This window comes from Poromitra crassiceps (genome assembly GCF_964638095.1).
Source record: "Poromitra crassiceps genome assembly, chromosome: 26".
Taxonomy (NCBI): domain Eukaryota; kingdom Metazoa; phylum Chordata; class Actinopteri; order Beryciformes; family Melamphaidae; genus Poromitra; species Poromitra crassiceps.
In genome coordinates this window covers 10562858-10589438 of record NC_139640.1, presented here as the reverse complement: position 1 = coordinate 10589438, position 26581 = coordinate 10562858, and the positions used below count along the sequence as shown (strand labels likewise).

The following is a 26581-nucleotide window of genomic DNA, read 5'->3' as shown; positions in this document are numbered from 1 at the left end:
ATGAACGCCGTGCCCCCACGTTCCACGGGCACTACACCTATGAGTGTACCCCCCCAAGTTTGAAGTCGATCAGACAGCTCAATAATAATCGAAACAATTTGCTTTGGAATGAGAAGAAGCCTGGCCCTTCTGGGCTTGAATAGCACTAGGCCTGTGTGTTAGGTATCAGCTAGACTCAGCTCTCACTCTTAATCCGTTTCACTACTGTAAGACTGAGAATATTACTATTTAAATCTTTTCATAATGTTAGGTGGTGCTGTTGGAAGCCTTGCATCGGAGAACCAATCATGAGTGTTGTGGGCGGGCCTGCTTTCTGGGGGCAGTGACGCTCATGCAGAACCGGTGTCTCGCAAAACATCGCCGCGTTTGCGGAGAAACATATGAATCACTTCGAAACAAACATAACCTGTTAATAGGACGTGTTTCATCCGGCCACGGCGGCTAGAGGTCTTTCCCCCAGCGATAAGCCCGACTCCCGAGGCTAACGTTACAGAGCCTGCTGATTACTTCACACAGTAGCAAGCGGACCACTTCCGGGTAGGACAAATAATTGTAAAATAAACAACAGGTATAAACTCTCTTTGCAGCACATCAGTGTCTTGCTCTATATTGGAACTATGAAACATTGCATTGCCGCTACCAAATAAAATTCTAATAATAAATGTAGGCGTGTCTGCTGCCGGCCGTTCTCGCCGGGCTCTGAACCAGATTTGGAACAGTAAATTCCTAGACGTTTGGTGGTTAGGTGGCGCTGTTGGCGCCGCTCACCAAACGTCTGGAAACCGAGACTAGGTATCAGCTGAATAGCAATAGGCCTATGTGTTAGGTATCAGCTGAATAGCACTAGGCCTAGTGTTAGATATCAGCTGAATAGCACTAGGCCTAATGTTAGATATCAGCTGAATAGCACTAGGCCTAGTGTTAGATATCAGCTGAATAGCACTAGGCCTAATGTTAGATATCAGCTGAATAGCACTAGGCCTAATGTTAGGTATCAGCTGAATAGCACTAGGCCTAATGTTAGATATCAGCTGAATAGCACTAGGCCTAATGTTAGATATCAGCTGAATAGCACTAGGCCTAGTGTTAGATATCAGCTGAATAGCACTAGGCCTAGTGTTAGATATCAGCTGAATAGCACTAGGCCTAATGTTAGATATCAGCTGAATAGCACTAGGCCTAGTGTTAGGTATCAGCTGAATAGCACTAGGCCTAATGTTAGGTATCAGCTGAATAGCACTAGGCCTAATGTTAGGTATCAGCTGAATAGCACTAGGCCTAATGTTAGGTATCAGCTGAATAGCACTAGGCCTAGTGTTAGGTATCAGCTGAATAGCACTAGGCCTAATGTTAGGTATCAGCTGAATAGCACTAGGCCTAATGTTAGATATCAGCTGAATAGCACTAGGCCTAATGTTAGATATCAGCTGAATAGCACTAGGCCTAATGTTAGATATCAGCTGAATAGCACTAGGCCTAATGTTAGATATCAGCTGAATAGCACTAGGCCTAATGTTAGATATCAGCTGAATAGCACTAGGCCTAATGTTAGATATCAGCTGAATAGCACTAGGCCTAGTGTTAGGTATCAGCTGAATAGCACTAGGCCTAATGTTAGGTATCAGCTGAATAGCACTAGGCCTAATGTTAGATATCAGCTGAATAGCACTAGGCCTAGTGTTAGGTATCAGCTGAATAGCACTAGGCCTAATGTTAGATATCAGCTGAATAGCACTAGGCCTAATGTTAGATATCAGCTGAATAGCACTAGGCCTAATGTTAGATATCAGCTGAATAGCACTAGGCCTAATGTTAGATATCAGCTGAATAGCACTAGGCCTAATGTTAGATATCAGCTGAATAGCACTAGGCCTAATGTTAGATATCAGCTGAATAGCACTAGGCCTAGTGTTAGATATCAGCTGAATAGCACTAGGCCTAGTGTTAGGTATCAGCTGAATAGCACTAGGCCTAATGTTAGGTATCAGCTGAATAGCACTAGGCCTAATGTTAGATATCAGCTGAATAGCACTAGGCCTAGTGTTAGGTATCAGCTGAATAGCACTAGGCCTAATGTTAGATATCAGCTGAATAGCACTAGGCCTAATGTTAGGTATCAGCTGAATAGCACTAGGCCTAGTGTTAGATATCAGCTGAATAGCACTAGGCCTAATGTTAGATATCAGCTGAATAGCACTAGGCCTAATGTTAGATATCAGCTGAATAGCACTAGGCCTAATGTTAGATATCAGCTGAATAGCACTAGGCCTAATGTTAGATATCAGCTGAATAGCACTAGGCCTAATGTTAGATATCAGCTGAATAGCACTAGGCCTAATGTTAGATATCAGCTGGATAGCACTAGGCCTAATGTTAGGTATCAGCTGAATAGCACTAGGCCTAATGTTAGATATCAGCTGAATAGCACTAGGCCTAATGTTAGATATCAGCTGAATAGCACTAGGCCTAATGTTAGATATCAGCTGAATAGCACTAGGCCTAATGTTAGATATCAGCTGAATAGCATTAGGCCTAATGTTAGGTATCAGCTGAATAGCACTAGGCCTAGTGTTAGATATCAGCTGAATAGCACTAGGCCTAATGTTAGATATCAGCTGAATAGCACTAGGCCTAATGTTAGATATCAGCTGAATAGCACTAGGCCTAATGTTAGATATCAGCTGAATAGCACTAGGCCTAATGTTAGGTATCAGCTGAATAGCACTAGGCCTAATGTTAGGTATCAGCTGAATAGCACTAGGCCTAATGTTAGATATCAGCTGAATAGCACTAGGCCTAATGTTAGATATCAGCTGAATAGCACTAGGCCTAATGTTAGATATCAGCTGAATAGCACTAGGCCTAGTGTTAGATATCAGCTGAATAGCACTAGGCCTAATGTTAGATATCAGCTGAATAGCACTAGGCCTAATGTTAGATATCAGCTGAATAGCACTAGGCCTAATGTTAGGTATCAGCTGAATAGCTCTAGGCCTAATGTTAGGTACCAGCTGAATAGCCCTAGGCCTAATGTTAGGTACCAGCTGAATAGCACTAGGCCTAGTGTTAGGTATCAGTTGACATCAAAACAGCTTTAACAATTCCCTCAAATCAAATGAACAACAAAGGCAAAGCCATGTTCTGTTGATGTTTGGCGCTGTTTCAGCACCATGGACAGCTCCTGGCCTCAGGCCTGGAGAGCAGAGAGGAGAGTGAGAGACAGAGGGAGAGAGTGGGAGAGAGAGTGAGATACATGAGGAGACAGAGAGAGACATAGGGTGAGACAGACGGAGAGACAGTGATAGATATAGGGGGAGACAGAGGGGTAGAGACATAGGGAGAGAGAGAGAGGGAGAGAGAGAGACATGGGAGACAGAGGGAGGGAGAGACATAAAGGAGACAGGGAGAGAGAGAGACATAGGGGAGACAGAGAGAGAGAGAGGCACGGAGAAAGAGAGAGAGAGAGAAAAATAGGGGAGACAGAGAGAGACAGGGGAGAGAGAGAGACATAGGGGAGACACAGAGAAATAGGGGAGACAGAGAGAGAGACAGGGGAGACAGAGAGAGAGAGAATTGTGTCAAGTCAAAGCGCACCGAACTGGAAACGCACGTGAGAACACACACACACACACACACACACACACACACACACACAGACACACACACACACACACACACACACACACACACACACACACACACACACACACACACACACACACACACACACACACACACACACCGGACAGTGTGTGTGTGTGTGTGTGTGTGTGTGTGTGTGTGTGTGTGTGTGTGTGTGTGTGTGTGTGTGTGTAGGTGTGATCAGCAGCAGATGGAGCGCTGTGTCACTAAACAACAACGTGTTGTAACCTGACTGCTGGAAAACAAGAGCAGTACTGTAGTATTTATAAACACATACTGTAGTACCAGCATGTATTTATACTACCCTAATTTGTTTGTTTGTTTGTTTGTTTGTTTGTTGAATTTGATCCCCATTAGTTGCTACCCAGGCAGCAATTCTTCCAAAAATATACACAAAATACAAACATAGCATACATGTTGTAGCATACAGTATACATAGGTTACTGTGTAGACACACAACACAATCCCAGGATGAATCAGCGTGACAAACTTTGTTGTTTAGAGCTAAAAAGCTGTGCCAAACAAACGTTAATATATAAAAACTATACATCACATTGCTTATATTTTGACATTGTCAGTGCGTAGCTAAAGGGTCTCATGTATAATTTATGTACAGTATGTTAAAGTTGTGTGAACTGCTGCAGTTTTAAAATGTGTGAATTTAGTAAAAGGTTGCCTGCTAGAATGAGTTCCTGCTCCATGCGGTCCCATTCTAAAGCTTGAAAAAAGTATAAAATATAAAACATAAACTGTGATTTCTCCAACAGTACAAAAGATCAATTAAAGCTGAATTAAGGTGATAAGGAGTCCTAAAAGTAGTGACTCGTTTAAAGTTTAAATGGAGTGTCTAGCTTAAAGTATGAAGGAGCAGTTACAGTTCAAAGAGGGCATGGTTTCACCATGAACTGCTGTTTAACATTAGAAGGACCAGAATTCCATAACTACTAGAACGACCGTAAGTGGTCATTTTGACCACTAGATTCCAAACTCTCCAATTGAGAGATTAATGCATTAATTGTGTTAAGATATCTTTTGAAAAGATGAAATAACATCAAAATATGCATTTTAACATGTTTAAAGAAGTGCCAGAATTCCATAACTACTAGAATGGCCGTCAGTAGTCATTTTGACCACTAGATTCCAAACTCTATACAAAAGCTATAACCCGGTTACTCTAAATAATCCACAGACTTTGTTGTGAGCAGTTTCATGTAGGAACTATTTTCTTTTGCAGTCTCATGTAGGAACTAGCTAGCAGCTAGCGGGTGTAGTTCGGTCAAAAGAAAATAGTTCCTCCGTCTATGCTAAAACAAACAGCTAGAACAAGACTGGCCCTAGAAAGGTCTGTATTGTTTTTGCTGCTCTAGCAGCTCACACACCTGAGACAGGGAGATGGTGTCCAGCTCGTAGCCAACTGCTTTTTTCAGCGCCATGATGTTGGAGCTGGTGAACTGGTCGCCGCTCCACGGAGCAGTTACTGTAAGTGAATAAAATGTAAGATCTTCTTCTGTTAAATTTTAAAACACACAGTGGCGGGCGGTCTAAACCTTCTAATTGTGCCTAATGCATTCCTTATTGACCTTACGACAAGTGTATTTATTGATGCCGACATCATGTGGAGTGCATCCTAGCCTACCTATTCATAACAAGCCTTGACAAGCCAATTCATAACAAGGCAACATGAAACTGCATGTTTTTTGAATGGGATTTGGTTAAAAGAGAGGTAACCGAAAGACCACACAAGATTGGCTTCATCGGTCTGTCTGTCTGTCTGTCTGTCTGTCTGTCTCTTTATCTCTCTCTTTCTGCCTTTCTCTCTGCCTCCCTCTCTCTGTCTCTCTGTCTCTGTCTCTCTCTCTCCTGGCAGCAGGTAGTGTGATGATCAGCATGGTGCCGGGAGCATTTATTCCCCCGCGGGCAGCAGAGTAGCGGCTCAGACCAGAGCAGACAGCCAACCTGTCTGGAAACCGTCTAACCCTGACTCAACCTCCAGACCTCCGGAAAACATCCAGACCTCCAGGACATCCAGACCTCCAGGACATCCTGAACATCCAGGACCTGTGCAGACAGCCTGACCCTGATCCAGACCTCCGGAACACCCAGAGCTCCAGAGCAATCAGACCAGACGTCCCAGAACCTGCTCACTGTGCACCAGGAAGCATGGCCAGCTCCTCCGTGCACGGAGTGGAGATCTCCGCCACACAGTTCCTCCACATCTTCCAACACTACGACAAGGATGGTAAGACTGAGAGAGAGAGAGAGAGAGAGAGTGAGAGAGAGAGAGAGAGAGGAGAGACTGAGGGAGACGGAGAGAGAGAGAGTTGGAGAAGGAGAGAGAGTGAGGAGAGTGAGGAGAGGATAGAGGAGGACGCTGGGACCAAACTGAAGCTATGTGGGGTGTTGGCCAGGGTGTTGGGCTTGTTTTTTCATGCGTGGGAAAGCAGCAGAATGTTTTCTCGCTTTCTCCCCAAATCACAGAGATGCCGATTCGAACGGGACTGATATCACCATATACTTATTTTATATATTTATTATATATTTATATTATTTATATTTATAACCATATCGCCTCTGTGTTTGGTGAGATGTGGTCAGTAATTTTGTGGTGGGATTTGTACTTTACAAATTATGGATCCAGCAGATTTTAACACAATTAAAGAAAGAAAGAAAGTCATTCAGACAGGTGTGACTGTGATTAGAATAACTACGCCTCTCAGTTATTGTCCATTTGCGCCCTCTGGTGGCGTAATTTAGAGAAGGAAGTGGGCATGAGTGACGTGGTTTTCCCAGCATTCTTTCTTTTCCAATTCAGACAGACATGAGACACGCACGCACAATAGGCCCTTCTCACGGGGGCCATTTTGTGTCGAAAAGGCAGGGTAAACACAGGTGCAAGCAAAACACTAATGAGGCTTTCCAACTTCCATGATTGGAATTTGGAAAGCCTCATTAGTGTTTTGCTTGCACCTGTGTTTACCCTGCCTTTTCGACACAAAATGGCCCCCGTGAGAAGGGTCTATAGTAGCTCCAGCCATTAGCTCTTGTGCAGAGAGTTTGAACACTCTAACACTTGATTAAACTAGAAAACTAGAGAAAAGATAAATAGGAGAGATCCTTTGAAGCTGAAATAGAAGTGCAGGTAATTATGGTCATGGTCTATTTTGTGGGCTCCCCCCTTTTTACCCACTAATAGTGGCTCAAATTCAGTCTGGTGCTTGTCTGGTGATCAATACTCTGTTCTGCTTACATATTCTTGGTCATGAGATGTGCGCGCCCTACTTCTTTCTTCATAATCTGTAATAGCCTAATGGCGAAATATTTTTTGGCTTTGCAGCTGTTTCAGAGTGCGGCCGTGCCCCTCATTGAAAACAATTACCTTACTTTATACCATGGTCTGGGTGAATACTCGATTCTGATTGGCTGCAGGGTGTCCATTAAAAAGTGATAATGTACAGTTGGTAAAGTCATTCAGCCAAATGGTCTGTTCACCATTCATATCAATGCGCCATAGTTTCAACAGTGGTATCAAGAGAGCTGTTTGAGCTCTATACCCCCGTTAAGGGTTAATATGACACTTTTGGAAGTTGAGAAAAAAATTGAGTCGGTCAAAGTAACTATTTAAATCACCCCTGTGTGCTCAGTTTATCAAAAATAACTCTTATTTACAATTTTGATTTTCGTTTCGGACATTCCCTCTCCTGATTCCCTCTCCTGAGAGAAGCCGGCTCTGTTCTGGTCAGCTGACAGAAGCCGGGCTCTCAGCTGTCAACTGTCAAACCCTCTGTTTACAACTTGCAGCAACCAGCAGCCAGGCGCTCTGGGAGAGCGCGCGCTGCCTCTTATCACTGATACAAATCAAGTCAAAGAGGACAAAGGCGAGATCAACAAAAAGAAAACAACAAAATGGGGAGTTAACAGCAACACACTGAGAGACGTCCTTGTACAAAACATACCTGGACTCCAACATACTGAAAGCAGATAGTTTTCACTCTGCCTCGCGCCATTTACGTCTTATAAGACCCCGCAGACTTAACGCAATTCCCTGGAATGCGAGTTTAAATGACCCAGTTACATGGCATTGCATTCTTAGACATTGCCGTTTTATTTTGTATGTTGTTACATAGGCTACGATTGGCGAAATTATTAGTTAGCTTGATTCTAGAATTGTGCCAGGTGTAGAAACTAAGCAGCCATTTTATCCAATGATAGCCTAATCTCGAGGGAACTATTGTCTCGCCGGTTCTCAACTCATATTCAAGGTTATGAAAACTAGATTTTGATTGCAAAATGCATGAAAATATAAATGAATGGTCTTGTTTTGTTTCTTTGGCAAGTGACCATGGTATAAGCGGGTTAATGCACTTCGACGTGTACATTATCACTTTTTAAGGGCTTCGCCTCGGACGGTTCACGCCTCCACGTCGTCCCTTAAAAAGTGATAATGGACACCTCGTCGTGCATTAACCCTTACCTACGCAACGCCACACCTATGCTCTCTATGTGAAAGCCCAGTGAGTGAAGCTGTGTGTGTGTGTGTGTGTGTGTGTGTGTGTGTGTGTGCGCGTGTGTGTGTGTGTGTGTGTGTGTGTGTGTGTGTGTGTGTGTGTGTTGCAGGAGACGGGTTTCTCAAAGGAGCAGAGCTGCAGAGTTTCCTCACAGAGCTGCAGCAGGCCCGCAGACAGGCTGGACAGGTGAGGCACACACACACACACACACACACACACACACACACACACACACACACACCCTTCCACCATCGAGTCCATCCTCACCTCCTCCATCACTGTCTGGTATGCTGCTGCTGCTGCTGCCCTCAAGGACATCTCCAGATTATAGTGCATCATCCGCCGTGCTGAAAAGGTGATCAGATGCAGCCTTCCATCCCTTCAGGAATTGCACACCGGCCAGGATGCTGAAGCAGTCTCGGAAGATCATGGCCGACCCCTCCCACCCAAGCCATAAACTCTTTATGGCACTCCCCCTTGGCAAAAGACTAAGGGCTGGCAGAACCCAGAACCTCTCATCACAAAGACAGCTTCTTTTAAGCTGCCATCTGCCTCTTCAATGAGACCCGAAAGCGCCCCACGAATAAGGACTTCATCACCAAACTGTGAAACGGTGTCATGTACAGCAGGAGTGGCCAAACTACGGCCCGCGGGCCAACTGCGGCCCGCTGCCCGTTTTTAAGTGGCCCGCCATGAATTTTGATTTAAAAAAAAAAAAGAAAAAGAAAAAGAAAAAGAAAATTGCTAAAAACGTTTTTCCGTTTTTCTGTTTCAAAGTTTAAAACGGAAAACGAAAACGAAAACGGGGGAAAAAACGGAAAAACAAAAACATTAAGAAAGATAAACTGAAAAACAAAAACAAAAAAATGGATTCCCCCATTTCGTTTTTTCAATTTAAAACCATTGAAAATGGGTTATACTTGGGCACCCTGACATGGTCTATTTATTAAAAAAAAAAAAAAAAAAAAATGAATTCATGTTTAATACTAATGTTATGTTAAATTATCCCTGTCTTAATCTGTTGGCACAGGAAAAGAAAATTTGATAACATACAGAAATACCCATTGTAATAGGTGAGCGCATCAATAAACTATGTGTCATATATTTATTTAGGTAGAAATTCAATTTTTGATGGCACAAGGGTTTTCTGGTCCAATTTTTTTGCCGCGAAAACTGTCGCGCTTAATATTGTTTGGCCCGCGACTCCTTATATTTTTCTGTATGCGGCCCACAACCAAAAATGTTTGGCCACCCCTGATGTACAGTAACTGAACTGACTCTGAGAGCCCATCGTCTATCAGTCTGACGGCAATTAGACTCTGGGGGCAACGGTCAATATTTGGGGGTTTCCAGTGTAGCCAGAAGACATCCGGGCAAAAACTTCCTCTTCCATGCACCAATCATTGTTTATAGTCCCATGAGAGAATAGAGTTGGAGTTGAGAGACAATGGGCCCTATCTTCCCAAACGCGCTAATTAGTGCGCGCGCAGCGTTTTTATGCGCGGCGCAGCGCAATTTGGAGGTGTGGCCAAGTGCTCTATTCTATTCTCCGTGCACCGCAAAATGCCTGTGTGCTCTGCGCTAAAGCAATACATGGCCATGCTTAAAGGAACAATTATTCACAGGTGTGGCCATGTGCCAGCTGGGCTCATATCAATAAACCAATCAAAGTCGCCTATCCCATCCCCTTTAAAAGCCAGCGTTAGCGGCTGGAGCGAGAAAGACGAGAGAGAGAGAGATGAAAATATCCCATTTCAGCTCACCTCCGTCACTGCAGACCCTTTTGGAAGATACATCTTAGTTTCTGGAACCATCAATTAATTTCCGTTAAAGGAACACTCCGCCCATTTTCAACCAGCTTTGTATCATTAGAACATCAGTAGTATATCAGAAAACTGTAAATTGTTTTTATTTTTTATTTTTTTATTTTATTCGTTTATTTGATAGAGACAATGCATATCAGAGAAACATGCCAGAATTAACCAAAAAGGCTAGTTTTCATCCGTATTTGAAGTCTGTCATTTAATTTGACAGTTATTGAGTGTTAAAGTGTGGACCAGTGACATCACTGGTCCACCCTAACTCAAATGAATAACTCATTAACTCAAATCAACTCTCAATAACTGTCAAACTATTCATCATTCATCTAGTTTGACAGTTATTGAGTTGATTTGAGTTAATGAGTTATTAATTTGAGTTAGTGTGGACCAGTGATGTCACTGGTGCACACTTTAACACTCAATAACTGTCAAATTAAATGACAGACTTCAAAACCGTTTACAGTTTTCTGATATACTACTGATGTTCTAATGATACAAAGCTGGTTGAAAATGGGCGGAGTGTTCCTTTAACAATACTCAACATTTATGGTCCAAATTCAGACGAGCCAATTCTTTTTTTTTTTAAGTTTTCGACCTACTCCCTGACACCATCGATTCAAATATAATAGTCGGAGGTGACCTGAACTGTTACTTAGACCCGTATTTAGACAGACTATCCCCTCACCCGCCCCCACATATCTCATCAGTACATGTCCTAAACAATCTGATTAAATCCAGGAACCTAGTCGACGCCTGGAGGGTTCATCACCCCATTGATAAAACCTATTCATTTTACTCTGGTGCCCACAAATCATACAGCAGAATAAATTACTTTTTTTTTTTTTTACTCTTTATTTTGTCAATTTTCCAAAATAGACAAAGACAGACAGGTATACACAAATAGAAACAAAACAATAATGCAAGTACAAATGGGGCAGCGAACATGAGGTCTTGTTAGAGAGAGGTATTCCAGGTGCAGATCTTCTTATATTAGTAACTTTGTTATTTCAAGTATGGAAGAGAGAGGAAAGAATTAGGTTTTCCCCCTTGTCTTTCTGGAGGTGGAGAGTGAATGTCATCTTTTCCATAAGATGTAACGATCGGTTGACGATTCCTACGAAAAGTCCAGCAGTAGGAGGGCTTCTCTGGAGGAATAGATTACTTTTTAATAGATTCTCAATTGATATCCCACGTCACCGATACAAAATACCATAACATACTGATTTCTGACCATAGCCCCTTGACATTGTCCTTACGTCTCTCTCTCCCCCGACCAAAACCTACTCGTGGCGTTTCAACCCCTCTTTACTCAGTGAAGGAACATTTATAGAATATATTACCACTAAATTAAAACATTTTATTGAATTCAATGATAACGGTGAAGTTTCAAACTCCACATTATGGGAAACATTAAAGGTTGTTATCCGTGGGGATATAATCTCATATGAAGCAGCGGACAGAAAGGGGAAACGGAGGCGACTACTGGAGATTGAAAATGCTCTCCCCGCCCTTGAAGCGACATACCAGGTCTCAAAAATCTTCACAAGATTATAATATGATACTGAAGCTAAAGTATGAATACAACTGCATCATCTTGGGTGGTCAAATAAATACACTCCTCTTAAAGCTGAGACAAAAACAATTTGAATTGGGAGATAAGCCAGAGGGGCTTCTGTCACAACAATATGCATATTCGTATTGAACCCTGGAGCTACAAGGTGTTAGGTGCAATATGCATTGCAAACCAAGTGCACATCCAGTGCAAGTCTTCTACAAGGATATCATGGAAAACTAAAACTGAGACAAAAAAGGCGAAAGGTGTTTAAAAAAGCATTGCCGTGCTGTACATTGAAATGAAAACTTAAACTAGACTGTGAAAATAAAATAAATAATGAACAGAAATTAAAACAAAATTAAATCAAGGAAATTTCTCTGCCATTTCTACTTCTTTGCTGTATCGAAAATGTACGGAACCGTGACACCTCTGTGTCCGTATCAAACCGAACCTTGAATTTTGGGGCCCCTAATTCATGCGGTTCCACACGATGCTTTCTTCTGGATCTTTTCTTCTGGATCTTTTCTTCTGGATCTTTTCTTCTGGATCTTTTCTTCTGGATCTTTTCTTCTGGATCTTTTCTTCTGGATCTTTTCTTCTGGATCTTTTCTTCCTCGAATCCTTCCTTGAATGAGCGTCACGATGGAAAACGTTTGGTTCCACTTCTGTTCAACAGCGACTGTTTCTCCCGCCCTGTTCCCTTCTGTTTCCACCGTCTGAGACCACTCTGAATCCAAGTTTCTGCATTTCATTTTTATGCCTCTGGCGGCAATAGCCCTTTTCAGAACTGTCTCCTCACTGCTTGCTAAGCAGCTCGTACAACAGTCCTTTTATACATACGTTAAGAGATGCGTACACTCGTCGTACAAGTGTCATAGAGACATTTCAAAGACATGTACCAAAGCAGAGGACTTAATTGATTAGAGGTGACGGTGTTTGAAAGTCTGATGAATGTTGTCTCTCTCTCTCTCTCTCTCTCTCTCTCCCTCTCTCTCACACACACACACACACACACACACACACACACACACACACACACACACACGGAGTTGCCACTGCCACTCCCCATTTCGGGGGAATTTTCTAAATGCAACATGGCATGGCACGTCTGAATTTCTGAAACCAATTATTATTGATAGACAGCTTCCTTGCGTTTCATAAACAGCCATTATGTTTTCAGGTTGTCCGTGCATACGTGCATATGAATATGTATATGTATATGTAATATGTCCTCGCTCTACTTAGGCCGATGCAACAGTTAGAATATGATGGAAAGTAGAAAAAATTCATAATTACACAAAGCTATTTGATTAGATTGTTTTCTTTTTTGTTGATGACCGATGGACAATAGTGTGATGCCTTCATGTGAAGATGGAAAAGAGAGCTTCCAGAGATCTTATAACCCTGTCGTTCTTTCTTTCAGGAGCTGACTGATCAAATGAAAGCTTTTCTACAGGAATGTGAGAAGAATGCAGATAGGAAGATAGGACTTGCTGAGGTAAGACTTTTGTTTTGGTCCACCAGCCACAGTTACTGGTTCATCTAAATCCATCAGCCACAGTTACTGGTTCATCTAAATCAGGGGTTCCCAAACTTTTCCATCCAAGTACCACTATATACTAGGGATGTTCATTTTGAAAAATTTCCATAATCGAAAATCGGGGAAAATTAACGATCAATTATCGATTATCGATCATATTAATAATAATATATATATATTTTTTTTACAAAATGAATGCCTATGGCAGAAAATACGAAAGACAACGTGTTCTCCTCAATGAACTCTTTATTTCAATGTGTCTCCTCTCCAACACTCTGCTGTCCCCGGCGCATGCCGGTGTGAATTCCCCATGTTTAAAACAGTTTTGTTGGCACAAAGGCCCGTGCCCAGCCAGAACACTAGAGACTATATGAAGCTCCACCTCACGTTAGTCGGCTGTGCAATGGAGTGGGGCGAGGAGGAACGAATTCCACCCAAACCTAGTCCGCAAAAAAAAAAAAAAAAAAAAAAATATATATATATATATATATATATTAGGGGTGTCACGATACACTCAGTTCACGATACGATACGATACTTCTCATGTGTCTCTTCAGAGACTTGTTCAACTGAACTACTTTCCACACATTGAACTTCAACAAACAAAGACGTTTCTTTGTCTACTTTTGAATTTTTTTTTTTTTTTTTTTTTTTTTTTTTTTCACGATATGAGATTTCATCTCAACGATACATATCGTGACGTTTTACTATCGCGAAATTTCGTGGGACGATATATTGTGACACCCCTAATATATATATATATATATATATATATATTTATTTATTTATTTTTAATAATAACAATAATCAATAAAAATTCCACATGATCGATTCCATTCCTTAACGATCAATTATCGATTTTCGATAACTGATGAACATCCCTACTATATACCAAACCAAATTCCCCCCCCTAAAATAAAACTAGCTGATTTAACCATGCAATAGCAGCAGAAAGGCTAAATGACAATATAAGGCTACTAGCTGGTTCAAAACGGGGACACACACGCACACACCTGCCAACATTAGACTGTGAAAATAGGACCCCTTTGACAATGTTTTTTTCCCTCACCAAAATGTAACCTAAATTTGTAGTGTTATCCGTCACTAGTCGCTCGAAAATGGCCCCAGTGCGCGGTGATTCCTGGTAGACAATAGCCAGGTAGACAAAGGAGTCAGCAGGAAACTCACAAGACTTCAGCGGGACTTGGGGCGAGAGTTGGATTCACCGACCCCGGATGAGGAAACCGAGGCTGCCCGAGGCAGCCCGGAGGAGACTAGACGGATTCACGTTCATTTATGAAGGAGATATTATGAGGATATGAATCGCGCTATGCCCCGTTTTGGCCAGTTCGGACTCTACTCGGATATAGAATATCTTCTATGGCGATCAGAATGAAACCAAAGTTCTCTGGGTGAGTAAAACATCATATCTTAAAGGTCCCATTCTGTGCAAAAAGCTGTTTTTACTTGTAAATGCATATCCTACTGCTGTCATCCCTCTCTGTAATGAGTGGTCACAAGCTCAGAACTGCCACAGTTGGATTTGTCCCTATCCAGCTTCCCCCTGCAGTCTCCTTCAAGCCACGCCCCCTAACACTCTGTTCCCCAGACGGGGTATTGGGACGTCACGATGGTCCTTAAACATACTGCGCGCGTCTCTCTCACACAAGCTACCTGCACCATTTTGTCTATAGCCACAAAATTAACACTTCTAGCTGGAGTGACGCCAACTGTACGTGATCCAGCAACTGCGGAGGTGCATTCGGTAAGTCTAGGCATTTTGAGATGTCCTCTTTAGCGTAGCAACCGTTAAGTTAGCGATAGCTCGTTGCTAACGTTAGTTGTGGACACAACCTAGCGTGCTGGTCCACAGACGCTAATCTGATTGGCCTGGGGCGGGCTCTCCCTCAGCAGCCAATGGGAACTGTTAGTTCTGAATATATTGTAGAAACAGACCATTCTTGGGACGCAACGAGATGAGGAAGGGACAACTCCGTCACAACAAACGGGGTTGCTATATTTTCGACAAATTAATCCAGAATCATGTTTTATGGACCAGAGACACACGTTTTTAAGAGGTTACAGCTGCACGAATTGGGACGTTTAAGCTGGAAATAAGGTCCGTGGTGTAAAAAAACGGAATTCTCTTTTAATTTGAGTGAGATAGGACTGGACTACATCAAAGGCAGACTGCAGGAAATCAGAGGTTTGAAGTGATGAAGGGGATGAGCAGTAGATAATTGCATTGTGCTGCCCTAACAGGTCAATAGAACTGTCCACCAGAGAGGAAGCCTTTGTGAAAAAAGTAGCAGCCTGAAGCAATGTACTGCAGAGGGGTGAGGTCATCCAAAAGACTGCCACTCAGCCACTGGGCTTGACCTCTGACCTCTGTGTGAGGGGTGTTTACGGCTAAACAACCGAAGTCTGGGGACACACACGTTTCTCCAATCATAAACGACCATAAAACAATTGAGCATATAACTGAGATTTTCAGACTTCCAGTCTCTTTGTGAATCACACACACAACACACACACACACACACACACACACACACACACACACACACACACACACACACACACACACACACACAAACAAACAAACAAACAAACAACAACGGCAGTCTGAGGAGCACAGATCCTAATAAACTGATAAACTGACGAACGGTGGTTTGTGTTGTTTGCTCTGAGGGACGATAAAGTTTTGACTTTTGAACTCTTGCTTCACGCAGCTGGTCCAGATCTTTCCCCCTGAGGAGAACTTCCTGTTGGTCTTCAGGCAGCAGCTGAGGTCCTGCACAGAGTTCATGCAGGTAGGCCTCCACTGATCCAACCAATCGCAGCCATTCTGATCGAACTGAAAAGGTCGGGAACCGCTGGCCTGCCCACACTGTAATGATACAAAGCTGGTTGAAAATGGACCTTGAAAGCAGCTGGTGGACTAACAGTGTCTCTCTACAGGCATGGAGGCGTTATGATGCCGACCACAGCGGCTACATCGAGGCAGACGAGCTGAAGGTGAGAGAGGTGCATGCTGGGATACTGGGACACTACTACACAATGCTACGATCCAGTATGTAGTCGAGGGTTGAAACAGTATATCAACCAGTATAGAGACTAGTCTCTCAAGGCTTCTTCAGCCTACATGTCTGTACTTCAGCCTACCCCGCTGTAGTTCACAGCTCTCAGAGTTGGTCAGAAAATGAGGCAGGATGTCTAGTCAAAATAAGGCGGGATATCCGTTCATTTCCCCAATCATCTGTTATGTTTCTGAGATTCTTGATTGGTCGAATACCATCGAAATTCCTTCCGGTCTGAAGCCTTTTCTTCTTTGGAAGTTGGACGTTTTCTTCTTTGGAAGGTGACAACTTCCTCTGTCCAGATTTTAATGAGCTGAAGTACAGACTGTCTGCGGAGCATTCGAAGATTGTGGAAGAGAGAGACTTGAGAGACTAGAGAGAGAGAACCAGCCTACAGAAAACCAGTGGGACAGATGGCTCCTTTGCCTTCCTATCATTGACTGGGGTCAAATCATAAGTGTGAGACAGGTATGAGTGAGACAGCTATAAAGGAGAGTGAGACAGGTGTGCAGGAGAGTGAGACAGCTATAAAGGAGAGTGAGACAGGTATGAAGGAGAGTGAGGCAGGTGTGAAGGAGAGTGAGACAGGTATGAAGGAGAGTGAGACAGGTGTGCATGAGAGTGAGACAGGTACATAGGAGAGTGAGACAGGTATAAAGGAGAGTGAGACAGGTGTGCATGAGAGTGAGACAGCTATAAAGGAGAGTGAGACAGGTATGAAGGAGAGTGAGGCAGGTGTGCATGAGAGTGAGACAGGTACATATGAGAGTGAGACAGGTATAAAGGAGAGTGAGACAGGTGTGAAGGAGAGTGAGGCAGGTGTGAAGGAGAGTGAGGCAGGTGTGAAGGAGAGTGAGACAGCTATGCAGGAGAGTGAGACAGTTTGTTGTTCTACAGAGCTTCTTGAAGGATCTGCTGCTGAAGGCTCAGATGACGTATGATGACAAGAAGCTGGACGAGTACACAGCAGCTACGGTGAGTACTGCAGTCATACTGTAACCATACTGTAGTAATATAGACGAGTACACAGCAACCGTGAGTACTGCAGTCATACCGTAATTAAGCAATAAACCCTGTGAGGCCGTCGTTTACACTGATTTTACAACGGCTAATGGCTGTTCTAAGTTACAACGCGGGGTGGAGTAAACCACGGCCTCACTGGGTTTATTGCTTTTACAAAATGGTTATTACATATATAGCTGGTGAGATTTCATAAAATAAACACACAGCAACAAACATTTCAATAATTTATTGATAGCAAAATGCCAAATCCTTCCTCAGCTAATTTAGTTGTAGCTAGCGTTACACCTGGGACACACCAGAAGCGCCCCCGGAGCAGCGCATCACGGAAGCGTCGAGCAGGAGCCTGGCCATTCACACCAGAAGCACTGCGATGCTCCGCGATGGCTCCAATGTGCTGACTTCGTGCCTAAGCAGCACGCGGCCGCTCGTGGCTCACGTCAAAAAATAGACCCGACGACGTCAAAACTCTCGCTGCAGGACACGAGATGCGTCGTGAGGGGAGGTGATGCGCCGCGAACAATGTGATCGGTCTCCCCTGTTAACAAGGACGCTGAGATCAAACTGCCTCCGCGAGGCGAGGCTTCTGTGTCGGCTATGATTTCCCCCCCATTTGTACTTGGCCAATTTCCCCCTGCTGCCCCGGTCGCTGCTCCACCCCCTCTGCTGACCTGGGGAGAGCCGGAGAATAGCACCATGCTTCCTCCGACACATGCGCAGTTGCCAGCCGCTTCTTTTCACCTGACAGCGGGAAGCTTCACCAGCAGGACGTAGCATGTCGGAGGATCACACTATTCCCACCAGTTCCCTTCCGCCCCGAACAGGCGCCCCGACCGACCAGAGGAGGCGTTAGTGCAGCGACCAGGACACATACCCTCAATCCAGCTTCCCACCCGCAGACACAGCCAATCATGACTGTATGGACGCCCGACCAAGCCAAAGGTAACACGCGGGGGGGCACGAACCTGTGACCCTCGTGTTGGTAGGCAGGGATCTATGCTACGCTACCCCGACTTGCGTCGGATATGCTTCTGGTGTGTCCCAGCCATTAGCCTCTGACGTTAGTTAGCTATTAGCTATTACTTACATGGGTAACTGAATGACAAACTGTTAGTCGCGCTCTTTCCATAAAGCCCACCAGCTATGATATCTGTTGTTTAGTTGTTTTTTCAGAGATGGCGGCATAACTGTTTCCGGTATTTCCGCTCTGGGCGCAGACAAAGAGAGAACAGTTACAGTATAGAGAGAAGAGCACTCAATAATAATGAGTGGAACAAGCTATTAGCTTCGGTTCTTATCAATTTAAGTTATTTGGCGCAAATGTGTGTGATACAGCGATCAATATTGGGGCTTATAAAACAGTTTGGCGGAGTAATACTGTGATGCGGTCACAGGTGTGTGGTTATAGAGTATTTTACAACGGCTCCCAGCCAATCACAATCAAGAACCGGAGCTCTCTGTTTTTTTAAATAATAATACTCTAATAATATAGACGGGTACATGGTAGGCTACTGTAGTAATATAATCTGTTGTTACTAAGAATGTGAGCTAAATGTGTTTATTTGTCTTCCAGTTAAAGATGTTTGACTCAGACGGTGATGGCAAGCTCTGTTTGGCAGAAATGGCCAGGTGGGTCTGTATCTGTCTGTGCCTTTCTGTAGCCTCCCTGTGTAACTGTCTGTACCTTTCTGTAGCCTACCTGTGTATCTGTCTGTGCCTTTCTGTAGCCTACCTGTGTATATCTGTCTGTGCCTTTCTGTAGCCTACCTGTGTAACTGTCTGTGCCTTTCTGTAGCCTACCTGTGTATCTGTCTGTGCCTTTCTGTAGCCTACCTGTGTAACTGTCTGTGCCTTTCTGTAGCCTACCTGTGTAACTGTCTGTGCCTTTCTGTAGCCTACCTGTGTAACTGTCTGTGCCTTTCTGTAGCCTACCTGTGTATCTGTCTGTGCCTTTCTGTAGCCTACCTGTGTAACTGTCTGTGCCTTTCTGTAGCCTACCTGTGTATCTGTCTGTGCCTTTCTGTAGCCTACCTGTGTAACTGTCTGTGCCTTTCTGTAGCCTACCTGTGTATCTGTCTGTGCCTTTCTGTAGCCTACCTGTGTAACTGTCTAGTTGGTCTAAACTGGTCTGCTGGTCTAAACTGGTCTAAACGGGTCTGTACTGGTCTCTACCAGTGTTGGGGGTAAGAGTAGTCAGATAACTTTGTTAAGGTAATGAGCAACCTAACATGTTAGTTTTACAATTCAAGTAATCCATTGTTAGTTACTTTTTCAAATAAGTAATCTGTTACCTTTGTCTCCCATGTGCTTGCCCAATACAATAAGAACTCAGAACGAGCCGTTTTATTTACATCTGAACAACCTTTCAGCATTATAGTTAATACACCGTCAAAAATACTCTAAGAGTAGGCTACTCGAACGAGTTACTCTTCCTGGTAGGTAACACAGTAACGTAACGGATTACTAAACTGGTCTTTACTGGTTTAAACTGATCTGTGCTGGTCTAAACTGGTCTGCTGGTATAATAAACTGGGTCTCTCCTTCAGGTTGCTGCCAGACGAACAGAACTTCCTGCTCAGGTTTCAGGTGAGAGAGAGAGAGAGATCCACAGAAACTACATCCACTTCATTGGCATGACACTCAATTCCTCTCTCTCTCCATCTCTCCACCCCCCCCCCCCCTCAGGGAGTGAAGATGCCAAGGAAAGAGTTTAACAAAGTGTTTGAGCTGTATGACCAGGTAAGATTTATCTCTAAACTTCTTACCTGTCTGTCTGTCTGTCTGTCTGTCTGTCTGTCTGTCTGTCTGTCTGTCTGTCTGTCTGTCTGTCTGTCTACAATTATATTTAAAGAGCATGGTGCAGGTAAAAAAAATAATCTGAATTGACATTTTGGGCTCATGATTACAGTGAAAACACTCCAAAAAGACAAAGATCCCCCCCCCCCCCCACAGGCCCCCAGGGTATAAATATGGAGGAAAAGGTGGCATTTTATAAATGGGCGTGTGACATAACAACAGGAGTGACATCACAAGAGGAGAATGTCCTGCTGGGGCTGACACAGGGATGCAAAGTCATGGAGAGTGAAAACAGGTGACAGATAGCAGGGCAGAGACATAAAACCACTCAGAAATCCTCATATTTTGGGCTGAAAAATGTGACTGTCACCTAAAGGTGACTATTTTGCATCCCTGTGACATCACAAAATGTAGTTCCATCAGATGGACCAGTGCCCCCTGCTGGTTACAAAAACTAGTCTAAACGCAGCTACGTATGTGTGATTGAAAAAAAGTTTTTTTCCCCCAAATCCCATTGCTATATACCCCTTCCACATATTAATGCAATGTGGTCTCCAACCTGCACCGTGCTCTTTAAAGTCTTTGCACACAGTCCGTTTTTCTCTTATGCTTTTTTAATCCGTCACCTGACCTGAAAACACAGACGGGTCAAACAGCTCACAAAAGCCTATTGAGTGATGCGGAAAACGCATCAAATCAAACCTGTTCCGAAAACTTTAATGAGGGACGAAAGTTTCGGAGTCAGTGTGTAAACATGAGTGACACAACATGAGGTCGTGCGACCAACGTGTGACCATTTTGGACGAGAAATACTGACTTGGTGTGCAAACGCCTTGTTTGTCAATCAAAAACCTGAAAAAAACTACACAAGGAACCTGACTATATCTAGGATTATAAAAATGTGTGTGTGTGTGTGTGCGTGTGTGTGTGTGTGTGTGTGTGTGTGTGTGTGTGTGTGTGTGTGTGCGCGCGTGCATGCGTGTGTGTGTGTGTGTGTGTGTGTGTGTGTGTGTGTGTGTGTGTGTATTTTCAGGATGACAGTGGATACATGGATGAGACGGAGCTCGACGCTCTCCTGAAAGATCTCTGTGGGAAGAACAAGAAGGTCTGTAAACGCACAAGTAGAGGAAGTGGAGATGGACATCTTTCTGATATAGATGATCTTTGTGAGCGGGTGACGCTCAACATGACTGAAATTCTTTAACTGATGAAAGGGGTAGTAACAAGTCGGCACCCGTTAAATCCCACAAATCAAGAGAAAAGGTTGTCTTTCTATTGATTTTTTTTTTCAAGATTCATTTTAATAGCCATAGTGAGTGTAGTGATGGGTTCACATACGTCAGCTAGGAACCATCACTAAGTGTTGTTGCATGGGGGGCCAATAAACAGAGCAACACACTGTGAACTGAATGAACGTGCTGTGTCGTGTCTGCTAGAGCCTCCTAGGTTTATTATTGTACCAGTAAACAATATGACAGTGAGTAATGATAATTTACACATGAGGAATTTGACTTGGTGCAGTATGCAGCGCATCCATCACATCAATAGCAGAAGATGGAGCACACAGAAAACAATCTTAAATTATAAATTATAATGTGCAAACGTGCAAAGTAAAAGTCCTTTGAAGTGACATATAATGTGTGTGTGTGTGTGTGCGTGTGTGTGTGTGTGTGTGTGTGTGTGCGTGCGTGCGTGCGTGCGCGTGCGCGTGTGTGTCCAGGCCCTGGAAGAGGTGGAGCTTCCTCACTACAGGTCATCCATCATGGCGTTGTCAGATGGGGGGAGGCTCTACCGGGCGGAGCTGGCTCTGGTCCTCTGTGCTGATGATTGACAGGCTGCTGCTCACAGGGACATGCCCCGCCCCCTCCCTCCCAGTCCAGAGTGATTGAAGAGAGTGGCGGCCAATGGAAGTCCACAATGTTTGATCGTCACGTGACTCGCATAGCTCCATTATAGGCTCAACCCAGAGCCGTATAATAGAAGAGTTCCGACATCTCCATTCACTCCAATGGACCAGTTTTTTTCCAGGAAGTAGAAAGTGGAACTCTTCAGTAAAAAAAGCAGCACTGTCGAGTTGCATCAAAATAGACAGTTTGTGTTGTACTTTGAAAGGGTTTTTCATCCCTTGAAATGAATCAAATTGTACATTATCGGCTTTATTTTAGCATGCAAAAGTAGCGCGAGACCTATTCCTGGCTGTTCATTGGCTAATGATTCTTGCATTTTGGTCCTCCGCTGACGCCACTCTCTTACTAGAGGACACTAGCTCAACCTATTCACCTTATGTAGCCCCACCCACTTGACCCATTGTGTCACAACTTCTTGTTCAAAACGCTGGCTGCTTTACCTGCTCAAACTAGTCCGACTCACCTGGTCAAAACCTAGCTTGACTCACATTATGAGTCAGAGTCACAGGAAGTGTAAACACAATCAGAACTTCCCATTGTGTTTACACTTCCTGTTAGTCTCTCACGCCACTCTCTTCTTCTACATAAGGTGAATAGTGGATCTTCAAGGATAGTTCCAGGAAGTACAGTAACATGTCGGGCCATTTGAATGCATAAAATAATGCTATAATAATGCTGATAATATACAATTTGATTCTTTAAATGTCTTAACCCTTTCAATCACAAACGGTGCATTCTGCTGCAACTCTATCCACCTTATTTTTGAATGCCTCGCTGTCAAATAATTATGGGTACAAGGTCCGGCTTAACGTGACTTGATCGTTGCAGCTTGCGCATTCCCTCGTTATTAACGAGGATTGTTGCAGCGTGCGCATTCCCTCGTTATTAACGAGGAAATGCGCACGCTGCTGTGGATAGCGCTGCTTAATCCAGAAGCATACTTCCGGGAACTATCACGAGGTTAAAAAAAAGAAACAAATAAAAAGGTCTATTGGAGTGGATGGAGATGACGCGACTCTTACTATCTCACGTGGCTCTGGCCCCTCCCGCTTCTGCTCCCGTCGAAGCGTCTAAAGATCCAGTAACTAGTTGTGAAGGCCACAGTGTGTCTGTGTTTCTAGGTGCTGTGTTCTTTACATTGAGGTTCTGTTCTGATTCTAGCTTCTCTAAGGCAGTGGTTCTCAAACTTTTTCACATCAAGCACCCCTCAACTGACACAAATTAGACCACAGACCCCCCCCATCTGATAAGATTTTGTCCCAGGGTCCCCCATCTGTTAAGTTTTTTGCTTTTAGATGTTATATTACAGAAAGTGTATATGAAACCCCATGTCATAGATTCTGTCATTGTTACTTAAGAATGGAATTAGTGAAAATAAATTAGCCCTCTTTTTGCTGGTGACCCCACTTTGAGAACCACTACTGCTCTAAGGTACAAGTTCTGAGTGGTCCTAGGTTTTGTATAGTGACGTTGTGTAAGTCCAGCTTTTGTAAGGTGTAAGGTTTCTTCAGGACTATGTTCTGTACGCTGATGTTCTATAAGGTCTAGTCTCCGTTAGGTGGTGTTCTATAGCGTGCCAAAGTCACACCCTCTTCTGGCTTAGGCATAGGAACCGAACAATTTCATCCTCCATTTTACAAAATGTCTATCGAAAAATGAATGGCGGATGAAATCCCTTGCTTTGGCACTCTATAAGGTCTAGTTTCTGTAAGGTCGGGTTGTAGGATCTACTTTCTGTGGTAGAAATTATTGTAAGTATCTGAGACCAGAGAGTTGAGAAATGTCCATTTGTTTAAATGGATACGCCACTTTTTCTGGAGTTTAGCACATTTGCCAGGTTCCAGAGATACAAAGTTTAAGTCCAATTAAACTGGCCACTTAATCTCAGGGTCATAAGAGAACTGCAGATCATGAGCTTACATTATAAAACAAGAAAACACAACACATATTCAAGACATAGAATAGCATAATAATAATGAAAAATTGTATCATTCCCTCCACACTTTCCAGATCTTCTGTGCTGCAGAGGCTATAGGTTCTGTATGCCGAGGTTCTGGAGGCTCTCGATTCTGCTGGGTCTGTTCTATACTGATCTAGCTTTGGCATGGTGAAGGACGGTTCTGTATCAATTGTGTGAATTTAACGTTCCAACCTGTTTCACTGTAATCTTTGTAAGTAAATATTTTTAGTGATGAGATTCAATATCTGAGCAGCTCTGAATGTTCTTCTCTTCTGTCTCGCAGACATGTGACAGTTCTGTGTAGCTTACTGTGTTCTCAGTTAACGGTTCGGTTCTGCCAGCAGAGAACCAGATCTCCTGAGCCTCGACCCCATGAGCAGAACAATGCTGTCAGTCTTTTCTTTTGGACTGTAAACAGGTCAATAAAACACTGTGTATTATAAAACTGTCTGTACTTATTATTATTATGTAACAGACTAAAATTATGTTGTTTGTGTGCATCTAGTCTCTAGGCTGTATGGCTTCAGAGGTTAACTTAATTTAACACCAGCAAGTCAGTCAGTAGCTAGATGGTAAATGATCTCTTAGTCCTCTGTGACAGTATTTTCCTGTGTGTACCCTCTAACACATACCCGCCACACAGTATGTTGCCCATGTGTGCTTTATAGTAACGTTCAGTCAGAACTCATTTATAATTAAGCCCATAGTTAATGAACTAATCATGTACAAAACACACACACAGTCACATATTTTATATACTGTATATGTTGTAAGCCTAATTTTTGCCATCACAGCTGCTTTTTACATGTATGGGATAATACAGGCTAATATACAAGGTGTCCCAAGCTCTGAGTCATTATAAACTCAATTAGCTACAGAAGCTAATGTTCACATTCAGTCCTTGTATATTTCTCTCATGTGTTCATCATTCCTTTCCTCCTCTGTGTGTGTGTGATTGAGAAATGAGATGCAGGTGGTGTTCATCCTAATTGGCCTGGTCAGGTGTCAGATTGCTGCTGGCTGATTGGCTGGTGGAGAGCATTTAAGCCAGCTGATGCCATCCTGTCGCCCCTTGCTCTCCTCATTCCCAACGATGATGGCTGCTGTGCTGACTGCTGTGTTCTGTCAGGTAGGAACTGTGTGTAGACCTACTTTAGTAGTTCTGCAGAACTTTATTAAGATGTGTCTTTATCTTGGTAGACCTGTGCAGTCTAAACTGTAAATAGTTACCTTCCAGATCTACACTTTTGTACACTGTAAATAACACTTACCCAAGTAGCAGAAAGTAGGGGGAGAAGCCCTTTAGTTTTTTGTAACATTTTCTGATGTTTATTTTGTAGGAGCTTATAGGTAAGAGCTGTGTCTCTTATTTAATCCATCATTTTCTTTGGTAAATTTAAGGTTGGGGATTGGTTTGATTGGTTAGTTGTGTTGGGGCCATGCTGTGCTCTGAAACTAAGCCTGCTACTTGTGAACTTGTGATGGTGGTTGGCTGATCATCCTTGGGAGTGGGAAGAGTGGGTACTTTTGTGTTGCGGTCCCGTTCCCTGAGGCCGGTTCCTAACATAATTGGGTGCTCGTCTGCTTTTCTCATTCGTCAGCACGTCGTCTGTGAGTGTGTGTGTGTATATATATATTTTATGTTTGTCTGGTGGGCAGTCTTTGTGCAGGTGGTAAATGGTGTTAGTCAAGGTGGCTTTGTATGGAGCTGAGGAAGCTCATGGTGGTAAAGCTGGTGGAGATGTTTGTTGGAGGAGGAGCCGGTCAGAGGGGACCAGTAAGACTGAGGGGGGGGCGTGACAAGGCAGGGCCGTCAGTAGCACCGTTTCTCCTCTTTCTGTGTAGACTGCTACCCTACAAGAGTCTCCGTACATAGACTTGCCTGTCACTCTGACTCCCAAGCCGTCTAAATCAGTGATACAGATGTATTTACAAGTGTCACAGAAACATTTCAAAGCCACATATTGAGAAGAAGAGTTCATAGCTTCTCGACATCGGGGTTAGAAAGCTCGACGCTGCTCATAAATGCCTCTTTTCATCTGAAGTCTGTGCTGGTGATATTTTTTACCGAGCTTTCGGCCAGAGTGGCGCTGTTGAGCGCTCTGACGGCTGGGAGCTCTAACCTGGAAAAAATATCACCAGCACAGACTTAAGATGAAAAGAGGCATTTATGAGCAGCGATGAGCTTTCTAACTCCGACGTCGAAGCGATGAACCCTTCTTCTCAATATGTGGCTTTGAAATGTTTCTGTGACACTTGTAAATACGTCTGTATCACTGATTTAGACGGCTTGGGAGTCAGAGTCACAGGCAAGTCTATGTACGGAGACTCTTGTAGGGTAGCAGTCTACACAGAAAGAGGAGAAACGGTGCTACTGACGGCCCTGCCTTGTCACGCCCCTCCTCAGTCTTACTGGTCCCCTCTGACCGGCTCCTCCTCCAACAAACATCTCCACCAGCTTTACCACCATGAGCTTCCTCAGCTCCATGCAAAGCCACCTTGACTAACACCATTTACCACCTGCACAAAGACTGCCCACCAGACAAACATATAAAATATATATATACTCAGACGACGTGCTGAAGAACGAGAAAAGCGGGCGACCCCCTAATTATGTTAGGAACCGGCCTCGGGGAAGGGGACGGCAACACAAAAGTGCCCCCACTCTTCCCACTCCCAAAGATGATCAGCCAAACCACCATCACAAGTTCACAAGTAGCAGGTTTAGTTTCAGAGCACAGCATGGCCCCAACATC

General features: G+C 43.6%; 1 protein-coding gene across 1 annotated transcript; it reads left to right on the top strand.

The window, feature by feature from the left end:
- Nucleotides 1-21789, top strand: calb1 (calbindin 1; the record flags this gene model as incomplete). The annotated part of the gene is made up of 13 exons (XM_083661496.1): nt 1-45; nt 3167-3212; nt 5636-5881; nt 8257-8333; nt 12946-13020; nt 15795-15875; nt 16024-16080; nt 17040-17117; nt 18736-18791; nt 19709-19748; nt 19848-19901; nt 20992-21063; nt 21679-21789. The coding sequence occupies 13 exons, from the start codon at nt 1-3 to the stop codon at nt 21787-21789; spliced, it is 1038 nt and encodes a 345-aa protein (XP_083517622.1).
- Between the last annotated feature and the right edge of the window lie 4792 nt (nt 21790-26581).